The sequence below is a fragment of the Rhinichthys klamathensis genome, unplaced genomic scaffold, assembly GCF_029890125.1.
Source record: "Rhinichthys klamathensis goyatoka isolate OS25496 unplaced genomic scaffold, OSU_Roscu_1.1 h1tg000076l_1, whole genome shotgun sequence".
In the NCBI taxonomy this organism is placed as follows: Eukaryota; Metazoa; Chordata; class Actinopteri; order Cypriniformes; family Leuciscidae; genus Rhinichthys; species Rhinichthys klamathensis.
Window position 1 is genome coordinate 308,017 of NW_026606618.1, and position 12,706 is coordinate 320,722.

The 12,706-nt window shown below is 37.4% G+C and overlaps 1 protein-coding gene across 8 annotated transcripts in view; it reads left to right on the top strand.

The window, feature by feature from the left end:
* akap13 (A-kinase anchoring protein 13) overlaps positions 1-12,706 on the top strand; it is a 106,884-nt gene that overhangs the window by 71,876 nt on the left and 22,302 nt on the right. For 5 of the 8 annotated variants that reach the window (XM_056250791.1, XM_056250793.1, XM_056250792.1 and 2 more), the window contains exons 12-18: positions 1,716-1,763; positions 2,761-2,820; positions 4,058-4,244; positions 8,085-8,181; positions 8,665-8,787; positions 10,363-10,405; positions 10,662-10,776. In XM_056250791.1, the coding sequence (XP_056106766.1) occupies positions 1,716-1,763; positions 2,761-2,820; positions 4,058-4,244; positions 8,085-8,181; positions 8,665-8,787; positions 10,363-10,405; positions 10,662-10,776 (673 nt within the window). The remainder of the gene's footprint in view (positions 1-1,715; positions 1,764-2,760; positions 2,821-4,057; positions 4,245-8,084; positions 8,182-8,664; positions 8,788-10,362; positions 10,406-10,661; positions 10,777-12,706) is intronic. The other 3 variants (XM_056250798.1, XM_056250799.1, XM_056250796.1) reach the window with 2 other exon arrangements.

Consider the following 12,706-nt stretch of genomic DNA (forward strand, 5'->3'; position numbering starts at 1 on the left):
TGTGTCTGAAAAAATAAGTATGTATATTGCGCTCAGGTAGTTTGGCGTGACTGGCCTGGAATGCTACAAAGTCGTGAGTCGTGGTTTGAAGTCGTGATTTACGTGCTCAAAAACCTGCCTGGAACGCAGCATAAATCCGCTCCTCGGCAACCAACGAGACGAACGTCTGCACTTCGTCCACTGACCACGATTCAGCCATTTCTTTTTTATGGAAGTTTTCTTTCTTTCTTTTTTCTTCAAGCAAGTCAAGCAAGTAGTTTTAAAACAGGTGCTACAGCGGTGGCTGTTGTCTACTGGCTATTTAAATCTAGTGGGTTTAGTGTCTCGTGTCGCAAATACAATGACGCTGATAGTGACGATTCTGTCTGTCTGACCAATCAGTGATCTGCAGTGTTTTCACGTCACATTTTAGTATCGGTACGGTACGCTTGGAACCTCAACAGACCAGGTACCATTTAAAGCGAGCCGAAGCGAGCCGTACCGTACCGTACCATGCAGTGGAAATGCGCCATAAGTGAGCCGTACTGTACCATGCAGTGGAAAAGCGCCAAAGCGTGCCGTACCGAACCGAACCGCACCGTTCCATGCACTTGAGTTTACGCTTGCAGTTGCTCAGTTTTGGTTTTTGTCCCATCATCTTCGCATTAGTTTTGCTTTGTGTACAGCTCTCCCCTGAGTCATTGGCAGTCTGTATGTGAATGTGTTTGTGTGTTTATGAAGGGAAATCCCAGTGGTGTGAGGGCTCTTTCCTCTGTGGGCTTTGTAAACAGGCAGATGTTCTGTGAAAGAAAGAGCTGTATTTAGGTCACACAAGACTTTGTTCCTGCCAATGATAAAACAGATGACCTCTTATACTCAGAAAGACAGAAAAGAGGAACATCATGGTTAACATTATGGTTGTGTTTCTTTTCATGCTGAAGAGAACTCAATACGTTCATTTTTTTCTTACGTTCATTTAATTTCTTTTAATTTATATCCAATAAATCCACTATCTTTTTTAATTTATTGACTTAAAATTAAGTACAATTATTTGCCTGGAACCTTTAGGTTGTGTTTATTTTGCATTTATATATATATATATATATATATATATATATATATATATATATATATATATATATATATATATATATATATATATATATATATATATATATATATATATATATACTGTATATATATATATATATATATATATATATATACTGTATATATATATATATATATATATATATAAAATTAATATTATATTTTATACAAATATAGTTGATTGAATAAAATACAATAAACATTATGTATACTTTAAACCAAAAGAGACTGCAAAACCAGAATAATTTTATTATAGTGATTATATTTTATTATTAATTTTATTATATTGACCATAATTACAACATAAAAATAAATCTTTTAGAAAGTATCAATAATTATAATACATTTTTATATAATTATGAATCTATTAAATATTTATAATTTCTATCAGAAAATTAATTTATAATTATTATTTAGAATATTTCTCAGTTATTGGTATCATCCAAAAAATGTCTGTTATGTATATTTGCATCTATATTTGAATGTTTTTACTCTTGTTTAATCATCATTCTAGTAAACATTCCTAGGGGTGTCAATCATCTCATCCGCTCTTCATATACATTTTTGTTTCATTATTTCTGTCTATCCATCTTCTCCTCATCATTTTCATCCATCACTTTTTCCAGTTCGTCAGGAGGTGAAGTGGAGCGCAGGTCTGCAGGCCATAGGAGAAGGTACCATCATTCATTTTCACTCTTTCCGCTCATGGGCCCCATCAAACTGTTTCTGAATGGTCCATGGAAATATTTAAAATGCTATATTGTGGTGTGTGCACCATATGCTGTAGAAAAAAACTGTCACTAACTGATCTCATCAAAACGAAGTTAAACACGTTTAGTTTACAGTGTTAGTGATGTATTTACCTTGTTTCCGCCATGGAATAAAAAAGGTAATTGCCTATATAAACCCACAATTCTGACTTTTTTTCTCACAATTGCAAGTCTATAACTCGCAATTCTGAATTTATTTCTCGCAAATCTGAGTTTATATCTCGGAAGCTTATACCTAAACTCAAAAAATTTCACTTGGAATTGTGAGAAATAAAGTCATAATTGTGAGTTATAAACTTGAAATTTCAGGAAATAAAGTCATAATTGTGAGTTATAAACTTGAAATTTCAGGAAATAAAGTCATAATTCTAAGTAATAACTCGCAATCACGAGAAAAAAGTCATAATTGCGAGTTATAGACTTGGAATTGCATGAAATAGTCATAATTGCGACTTATCAACTTTCAATTGTGAGAAATAAAGTCAGGATTGCGAGTTTATATCACACAATTCTGACTTTTTTCAAAATTAGTATTTAGATTAAAAAGTCTTTGGTAAAGAGTTTAAAAGATTAAAAAGAGATTAAAAAGTCGCAATTACTTTTAAAATTAATTGTATTTCAGTTTCCTTGCCAACTATCTGAGATAAAATACATTTTAAAAAATATTTTAGTTAACGTTTATTTTATTTCAACTAAAAAAAATGTTTTTTATGGTTTCAGATAACTATAATAACCCTGCACGATGTAGCATAAAAGAAAGTTACGTAATGTTAAATGTTCAAGGGCCTCTTTTAGATCTGGTCTTTGTACTAACAAGTTTCTCTTTTTGTCTTTCTATCCATCCATCCATCCATCCATCCATCCATCCTTCCATACTCCTTTCATGTGCTTCACTATGAAGCATGAGCTGGTGTCCTTCGGTTGCCCTGCACACAGAAAACGACGAAATAAATGAAAGAAGGTAAAAAAAAAAAAAAAAAAAAAAAAAAAGAGGAAGTGTCTAAAATCTTTAAAGAAAACTTCTTGGGTAATGGTTACGGCATGAATTGCATTATGAAAGCACAAATGGTGTGTTGTGTAAAGACGGAGGTGAATGTGGATGGTGTTTTGTGTGTTTGTCTACTTCCTTTCTATGGTTTAGTCTTCTCTCCTCTCCGGACAAACATCCGAGACCACAAACACTCTTGCAGTCACTTCCGTTTACTTCATTGTCTGAGACCGAAACTAACCGGCCACTTTCATGAATCCATTTAGCCGAACAGTTGATTTAAACCATAGTATCACAGCAGATATTAACTAATGTCAACAATGACTAACATATTGATCTGGATCTCAGAACCTGATGAGAGGTGAGATGTTTTTACTTTTATTTTACCACATTGTCGCTTTAAGCGTTTCCTGTTAGAAAGAATTTCAGAACACATCACAGAGTTGTGTTAAAATTAAGTTGCTTTCTGAACAATTAGCTTGAAGTAAATGTTATGTTTTTTAGCATGTAGTTTAGATCTTGTACATACCGTGGTCCAAAAAACTATTGGAATACTTACACTGCACTTTAAATGATTGAATTGCATTGCATTCAATGTGGCATCTGCAAACAAATTATTCTTTTTTATACCATATCTGTAATTGCTTTTAACCATTTGATCCAAAAGTAGTTTTCACTGCATCTATGAAGTAACTTGCCCTCAAATTCACACCGATTGACTGAAGTGCCAAAATAATCAAATGTTTATTTTTTTAAATTCTCTACGCAATAACTTATTGAACTTTCTGTATAATGTGCATGTTGTCTGGTGACGCAAACACTTGTTTAGGCCACTGTAAAACGTTTTGCATTGATTTTCACCATGTGTAAAATGGCTAACCATTACTGTGGCAAAGCTTGAATGATTTTGCTTGAGAAAATGTCATTGGCTTGTCAGTGGATTATTATTCGCCATGGCCAGCTTTCACAGACTGAGGTCAAGCTTTTATTGTCATCCTTTGCTAGTTTTGACTTATGCTTGTTTTCATTTGATTTTTTGTGCATGTGAATCTCAATGAGTTTGTGTCAGTATATTGTGTGTTTAAATGTCACCCACAAGAAGGTAAAATATCTTGTGTGATTCAGTGTGTACATGTGGTCACCATCTCACCATTTTAAAATATCTCATCCGCAAAGACATTCAGGCATAATCACATATTTTTTTCCACAGTTACAGCCTGGAAGGACTTGCAGCAGAGAAGGAAGGAAGGAAAAGTCTGATCCAGCATGTAGGGGAGGCCAGCCAGGAACCAAACTGTCCGTCAAAGCTGGACCGAGAAGAGAGAGGCTCGCTTGTGTCCCTGACTGAAGAGGAGCAGGAATCAGACCTGGGCGACTGCAGCAGTTTAGACAGTCAGGTAAAATACCATTTATGAATGGATAGATTCAGCGTTGAAACCTGATTGGTAGTGCCAATCAGCATTCATAGACAGACAAAAAGCCAATATATGCATCTCTGACCACACATCAAATGAATTTTATATTAATGTAACAAAATTCATTAAAACTATATTACTTGAACCATTTAAATTAATATTTATCCAAAGCAACTTACATTTAAGGAATACACCAAGCGATTCATCATAAAGAGGCAATAAACATGAGAAGTGCTAGTATACAAAGTTTCAGCCATCGCTCAGGATAGTACAAGCTAGAATAGGGAGGTAAGTATATTCCTATATAAGTATAGACAAAGTAATATAGTGAAGTAGATGTTACTCTGTGATGGTACCACAAGGCGCCTCTCACTTACTGACCACAGGTTCCTGGAGGGCAGGTAAACTCGTAAGAGAGAGTGGAGATAGGAGGGGCGGAGCCTGTGGCCATCATGGACTTCATGCAAGCTGCTACCGGAAGTGCAGAGAGATAAACAGCGTCGTGACATTGGCTCTTTTGGGTTCGGTGAAGACCAGTCGAGCCACTGTGTTCTGAATAATTTGAAGTGATTTGATTGCACATGAAGGGTGTTGCAATAGTCCAGCCTAGAAATGACATGGGTCTAGACGAGAAGTTGTGTTGCATGCTCAGTTAGGAAGGGTCTGATCTTCCTGATGCTGTACAGTGCAAACATGCATGATGCACCTACGTGCTGTTGTCGCAATGTGGTCTTCGAAGGTCAGCTGGCCATCCAAAATTACTCCAAGATTATTGTTGCTGAACCTAGCTGGATGGTAAAATTGTGCTGTAATGATGAAGTGGCTGAGAAGATGAGAAGTTTTGTCTTTGCTAAGTTGAGTTGGATGTGTTTGCATGCTCATTCATCCATTTAATGCAAAATGTCCACCAGGCAGTCTGAGGTCTGTGCAGCTACCGTGGGATCATCTGGTTGAAATGAAAAGTAAAGCTGTGTGTCATAAGCATAGCAATGGTAGAAGTAACCTGTATAATGGGTCCTAGTAATGTAGTGTATATGGAGAAGAGGAGGGGTCCAAGAACTGAACCCTGAGGTACCCCGGTGACCAGTTGATGTATTTTGGATTCCCAAAGACCTACCTGTAAAATAAGATTCAAACCAGCAAAGTGGAGTTCCAGTAATGCCCAGTGATGAGAGGGTGGACCCAAGGATCTGATGATTAAGTGTCAAAAGCTGCAGATACTGTAGATCTAGTCAAGTCTCATTTATTTATATAGCGCTTTTGACAATACAGATTGTTTCAAAGCAGCTGTACAGAGATAACAGGAAAATAATACGACAAAGTTTGTTTCCAGAATAAAATAGCGTCACAGTCAAGCTTTAAGGGGGCTCTATGTAACTTTTAGCAGCCTCTAGTGGTGATGTTTCAGATTGCAACCAAATTTTACAAGAGCGCTCGTGCTCGAACTCATAGACAATACCGTCTATTACGCAAATATCTCGGTGAATACTAGACGGATTCGGCGAGCACCGAGCTCGTTGGGACCATCTAGTCGAGCTGAAAAGAACCATATAAGTTCCATAGTTTTTGGTGGTGTTTTCGCGGAGATATTAGCAGAAAACCATCGGGCGCGCTGCAAAATTGCGGACGTCGGTGACGTAACGATCTCAGAAGAAAATCGCTCGTATCTCTGGAACGCAAAGACCCAGAGAGCTCAAATTCGGGGGAGGAGGTCCCCGGGGAACCCTTGCCCGAACGCTAGAGTGGCGGGCCTCGGGGATGCCCCCTACCGGATCGCCGTTCGCTGGGACCCCCGATTTCGAACGGCTATAACTCGGGGAGCCGGGCGAGTTGGACCTCGGGGGTGGGCTCGTTCGAAAGGCCCCGTCCAGCACTACGAACGATTAGAGTCTTGGGAATATTGATTAAAGATTGACTGAGATATAAGCCGAAAAACGTGCGCCTTTAACCGGACGTAACTCCCTGACCGTCTACAATAGACTGTATATAAGGAGAGAGGCTCGGGAGCGCGCATGCACGTCACATCCATTGGATTTTACGGTAAATCCGACCCGGAGACTTCACATAGAAATAGGAATACTGGCCTTCAGAGGTAATAGCAAAACTCGGCAAGTGGATCATTTTAATGTGTGATTACAACCCCTTCACACACAGGCAATAAAAAAAGGATTCATTTTAGTAGAAAAGTTACATAGAGCACCTTTAAGTGAGCTGAGTGATGTTTAATTTTATTTGTAAAAAAAGTTATTAATTTAGTTAATTTATATATATATATCATCATCTCTAGCTCAGTTTAGTTCTCATATAATGGTGTCAATGCAGGCAGATCAATATTATTGTTGAAAATTAAATTAAATGTTAAATTTAATGTCCCCAACTAAGCAAGCCAAAAGCCAATGGCAACAAAGGTGAAAAAAGGCGAAATAGGCGACAGTGTCAAGGAAACAAAACTCCATCAGGTGACAGAATGGAGAAAAAAAACCTTGGGAGAAACCAGGCTCAGTCGGGGGGCCAGTTCTCCTCTGGCCAATGAACGAACAGTGTATGATATGATTCAGGCAGCATTATAGGTCAGAAGTCAGATTGGATTGGAACAATCAGAATATTATCCAGTTCCATCTGGTTGAAGATCGGAGTCATCACGTCGGTATGGAGATAGGTTTGTTGAGGATCATTGCCGATGGCTGTCGTGTTGATGAGGCCTTCACAGGGGAGAGTCATGCGTTGTGGTCGTGCCTAGGCGCAGGTCCACCATCTGATCTGGATACGGCCTGGATCCAGCTGATTACAGTAAACCTTGGAATAAGCAGAAAGAGTAACATTAGCGTAGATGCCATTCTTTTTATGATGTAACGAGTACATCGGGTGTTACAGGAAGTGTTCCCGGTTCCGGCTGACCTAATTTATGCAGCTTAATAATCATTTAACTGATTTGAATAATAGGACTGTATAATTTTCTTTGTGTATGCCAGGTAAAAAAGAAACGTTTTTAGTCTATATTTAAACTGACAGAGTGTGTCTGCTTCCCAGACAATGTTAGGGAGACTGTTCCAGAGTTTAGGTGCTAAATAGGAAAAGGATCTACCGCCAGCAGTCGATTTTGATACTCTAGGTATTATCAACTGACCAGAATTTTGAGATCGCAATAGACGTGAAGGACTATAATGTGTTAAGAGCTCGCTCAAGTACTGGGGAGCTAAACCATTTAGTGCTTTGTAAGTAATCGGCAATATTTAAAAATGTATACAATGTTTAATAGGGAGCCAATGCAATGTTGACCTAGCAGCATGAGAACTGATGATTTTGTATTAGCTCTTGCAATCCGTAGAGATTCAATAACCGAGAGCAAGGCAGTCTCGTTTGAGTCGCCACTTTTAAAACATAATTGGCTATCGTCTAGCTTTTTGTTCTGTGGAAGGAAAGATGAGACCTTATACCAATAGATATTGGATATATATCATTTTTTTATTTATTTATATTTTAGTAAGTTTAGTTAATTTAAAACCATTTAAACTAACTATATTACTTTGTAGAATATATATATATATATATATTATATTATATTTTAATATTTTATCTTAATATTATAATATTATTATTATTGATGTAATATATTATTTTAATTTATATTAATTTTACAAATGTATTAATGAAACCATTTAAACTATATTACTTTTGTAGATTTTTTTTATATTTTAATATTTTATCATATATTTTTTAAATGATTTATTGTTGACATGTTTATGACCACAATTTTGTAGTAATAATTTTATTGCATTTAATTACATTGATTGACTTATTTGTCATATACGCTGCTTTCAGAAGTCCATCCATTCTGGACGAAGATGTGTCCCACCTTCACAACCCATTCTCACCAAGTCTGTCTCCATGTTGGCCATCAGTCAGAAAGACCTGGATGGTGAGTTTAAACACCCTCTCTGGTTTTCTATTCTGTGTCTCACTGTGCCACTCTGAGCTCTGCAGCACTGCAATGCAAAAATGTATTTTATGCTTAAAAAGCAATTTAAATAAAGCATATAAATAAGCTTAGATCAGATGTTGCAGAGTTCAGACGGTTTCTTTTCTCTCCTGACCTCTTTTCATGCCCTGGTAAGAGAAGGAGTGGAAACATTCAGTCATATATGACCACACACTGACCACTCACTTGTCATAATCTAACACCCTGATTTCGTGTCCTGGGATTTTTATACTACAAAAAATGTCCTGTATCAACTTGGATTGTTGGTATTCTTCAACTCATCAGATTTGGACCTGCCGTGGTTCCCTTTCACTGTGGTGTCTCTTTAAGGGAGTGGACTTTTACTGCCAGTGTATTAGCACCCAATTTTATTATAACGCCTGCTTTGATCTTTTTTGCCCATGTGATAATGGAACCCACCAGCGATCGGACGGCCACGACCCAAGCGGCGAATCTCCTTCTCCTTCAGCATCTCGCCCATGCTCCCCAAATCTAAAACTCTCTTTTCTATTGGCTCTTCATCCAGTGATGAGGAGGAGGCAGTCAGTAAGTAAAAGAATATCCCACAATGCCTGGCGTGGCCCCTGCCCGACCCCTGCTTAATGTGAAGTGTGCCCCCTACTTCCCTTGTGTCACTAAGTTATTGATCAGACTGGCCCCTTGAATTAGTTTCTAAAACACCTATTCAATAATTTCTTTAATTATTTATTTAAATTGTCCCATGTGTTGAGTGAATCACTTTTATGACAGTGTTGAGTTATTGATCCGTCTAAATTTTTTTTATCTAGCCGGATTTATCTAACCTATGGGTTATAAAAAATGGTAGAAAATTAACACTGATTGACTGAAGTGCCAAAATAATAAAGTGTTTATTTTTTTTCAATTCTCTACGCAATAACTTATTGAACTTTGTGTATAATGTGCATGTTGTCTGGTGATGCATTTATTGCACCTTTTATATCACTTTTTGATAAAAAAAATGTGATATAAGAGATGTATTAGAAGAGAATCTTGCTGAGCAGGTTAAAATTAGTTAGGGTTTTGACAAGTTTATAACTAGCTTTCTGAATTATAATACCTCTGGTTTACTGGCACAGAAATTTAAGGTACATCACCCACTTCAGTGCTGTGGTTTGTTACTGCCGCAGTAAAGCAACAACGCTCATTAAGTATGTGCAGCCGAAGCGCATGCTTGCGATGCATTTGTCAAGAATCCTTCATAGTCCCTCGTCCGACAGAAAAATGGTATTTTAGTAAGCACATACTTTTACTCGAGTCATTCCTGCGGATTATTGGACGGGTGTCACGGATAGCGGGTCTCCCAAATGAGACATTGCCACGTCTGTATAGTTTCTTTCCATTGGCTCCATCTCTCGCCATGTCTTTCAAAGTCATTCAAATCCACATAAACACATTTTATAGCACTGCTTTTAGATTTCACAGCTGCTTATGGTTCCTTGTAAAAAGAAATAGATAGCCAAAAAGGCATAAAGCTATCACCTGAACATGGCAGTTCCAAGCAAATATCTGCTTGCATCAATGGTTTGTACAGCATTTTTTTTTGTTTGTTTTTTTAGGCTTAATTGTTTAGATGTACTTTACATTCTATATCTTAATATGCAGTGTAAATTATACTGACCCTACAGGCTAAAGCAGTAACTGTCAACACTAGAACTAAGAAAAAACTCTTTAAAAAATGTTTTATTGCATTTTTATTGATTTGATTTTTTCTCTCTCTCTTTTTCTTGATCTGTACATAGCTGAGCCAAACCCATATGTCAGAGGTATCATAAACAACCTACTGTACAAACACAGTGTAATAGTTTACTATAGAAGGCAAAAACAATATAAGCAAGTTTCTCCAGTCCTTCCAAAACATGATCAGTCATTTCATCTTTAACAGTTTTTGTGGTTTCAGAACAATGGATACTTTTTTCAATGTTGTATAAATATGCCATTTCGCTTGGAAAAATTGCCTCGCTTTGTTCTCTGCAGGGCTGTGCCTTAGTCTATTCATGCCATAGAACTGCTTGTGTAATTTCTTTTGTACAAGTACAGAACACCAGAGGCTCACTTCAAAGTGATCAATAATGTTAATAAATTGTTTTTCTCTCGTTTAAGGATTGGGCTCGTTCACAGGTACATCAGGATCATTAGAGTACAGGTATGACACCTGCATCACAGCTATTAGCTATTAGTGTATATATTTTAAAGTGTAATATAATCTAATTACAAGTATATAATTTTGGGATTCTGATTATGTAATCCAGATTACAGTTACTTCACTGCACTTTAAATGAAACCAAGAAATGTTGTCAGACTCAAGTCAAAACGCATGTATCCTGTAACTACTAGGCCACAGCTCCAACAATATTGCCAGTTTCAAATGTCCCTTTTATGTTCCCTTTTGTCTCATTCAGTATATCAGAAGAGGATCCAGGTCCGTTACGGAGTGACAGTGAAGGCAAAGTTGTAGGAACCAAAGTGAGCAGGACATTCAGTTACCTCAAGAGCAAGATGAGCAAGAAGAACAAGGTTGGTATATAATGGATTAGAGGCTAGGGTTTGCTTAGGATGTATATTTACTAGATCTCATAAGTGGAAACAGATGTTATCATTTATTTTGGCACATATCATTCTGAGATAATGCAGCATGCACCTGCTATTTAACTTTGAGGTTTTCTGTGGTTCCTGTAGAGATGATGAGGTCGCTGATGGTGTGAAAGTGTTCAGCTACCCCTGCACTATCTGAGTTTGTTAGATGTTTGCAGAATTTGCTCTTGCGCAGGCAACGTTGTGCACTCTGTCTGTGTAAGGGCTCACAGTAGGGAAGTTCAACAGGATGTAGAAGCAAGCTGTGGTCTCTATATGGTTCTGTTTAAATATACTCTCTCTCAGACACTTAGGCTTTACAGCTCCTGAAATTCTGTGAAAACAAATGCATGTTAAAATCTATTACCACACAGTTTCAGAGAACCTTAATGACATATTTTAGTTGTCTACATGAACCAGCCGGGCCACCATATATGGTTTAGTTCTTTAGATATGATTATTTAGGAGTTTATATGCACTTTTTTGACCTAAGAATACTACAGCCTTGACTTATGCTTAACCATATGCTTTTGGTAACTAGGTCAGTGATGTAGAGAGGAAATGCTTTTTCATTGTTTGTTGTCACATTGTCTCCTTGGGTCTGAATTAATTGCGATGTCCATTGGAATTTAGATTCAGATCGAATGGGCAACACAAAGCAAACAAACAAGTTGTCTCGTGTACTAGGGAGGGTCTTCGGTTAAAGGAAGTGCACTGTGTCTTTAAGTTGAGCCCAAATGTGAAAGACGACAGAAAGAAACTGCAGCAGTCACTTCCTCTGGCTGACTCGCCTGCACTCCGTCATGGGAACTTGTGTGTTTGTGTAGACAGATCTGCTATACCTTCAGGCCAGTGCACTTACTGGCTACCAGCATCTGGGATGTCTATGTTGTGTCGTAGGTTTTTACCGCAGGGGCGGTCACTGAAGATCAAGAATACTGGTGGTCTGGGTGAGGTAGGACTGTGATACCAAATATTGTTACTGTTATACTGTTCTTGTATAGTCTTTTTCATCATAAAAATTGAATAGAGACATTTGTTTGATGTACTGTAGTGGTGTTTGTGAAATATTATCTTTAGAGGTTTGTGTAAAATTTATTTAATTGACTTGGCAACTTGTTTTAACTTTTTTTTGCGCTGAGATCGTTTCACCCCAGTTGAGAAATACTTGAATTACTTCTGTTTTTTATTGTTGGACTTGTTGTTGGCTTTGACATGTTTTTACAATTTAGGCTTGTTTAAACTCTTTGGGAAGTGCATTGTGACCCTCTTCCTTCCAATAAAATGTTTAGCCTAATTACTTTTTCTAATGCTGTAATATTAAGCCACCCAACCATACTTACTGCCATACTAGTTCAGTAAATTTGCACAAAAATTGTACTTATTTAGCAGGTATGGGATACTAAGAATTAGCTTATCAGACACCTTTTAATCCTTTTGAGTTAATTTTTTTTCTGGCTTGCATGTGATCATAATCTTGGTATAGGCTAGTACTGTTTGCTGTAGGAGCAGATCAGACAGGATTTTGTAATCAGGGTGGTCTGTAAAAATTGCCACAATCCGTGGTTTGTGGTTCCACTTGATATCTTTTTCTCAAGTGCATTACTGTAATTGGCTGTGGTTTTGACACATCATGCGCTGTCAAAGAAACAGGATGGAAGGATGGATGAGTGAATGGATGGATGGATGGTTGGATGGATGGATGGGTGAATGGATGGATGGGTGGATAGATGGGTGAATGGATGGATGGGTTAATGGATGGATGGGTTAATGGATAGGTGGATGCATGGATAGGTGGGTGATAGATAGATGGATGGATAGGTGGATGGATAGATAGATGCATGGATAGGTGGATGGATGGATGGATATGTGG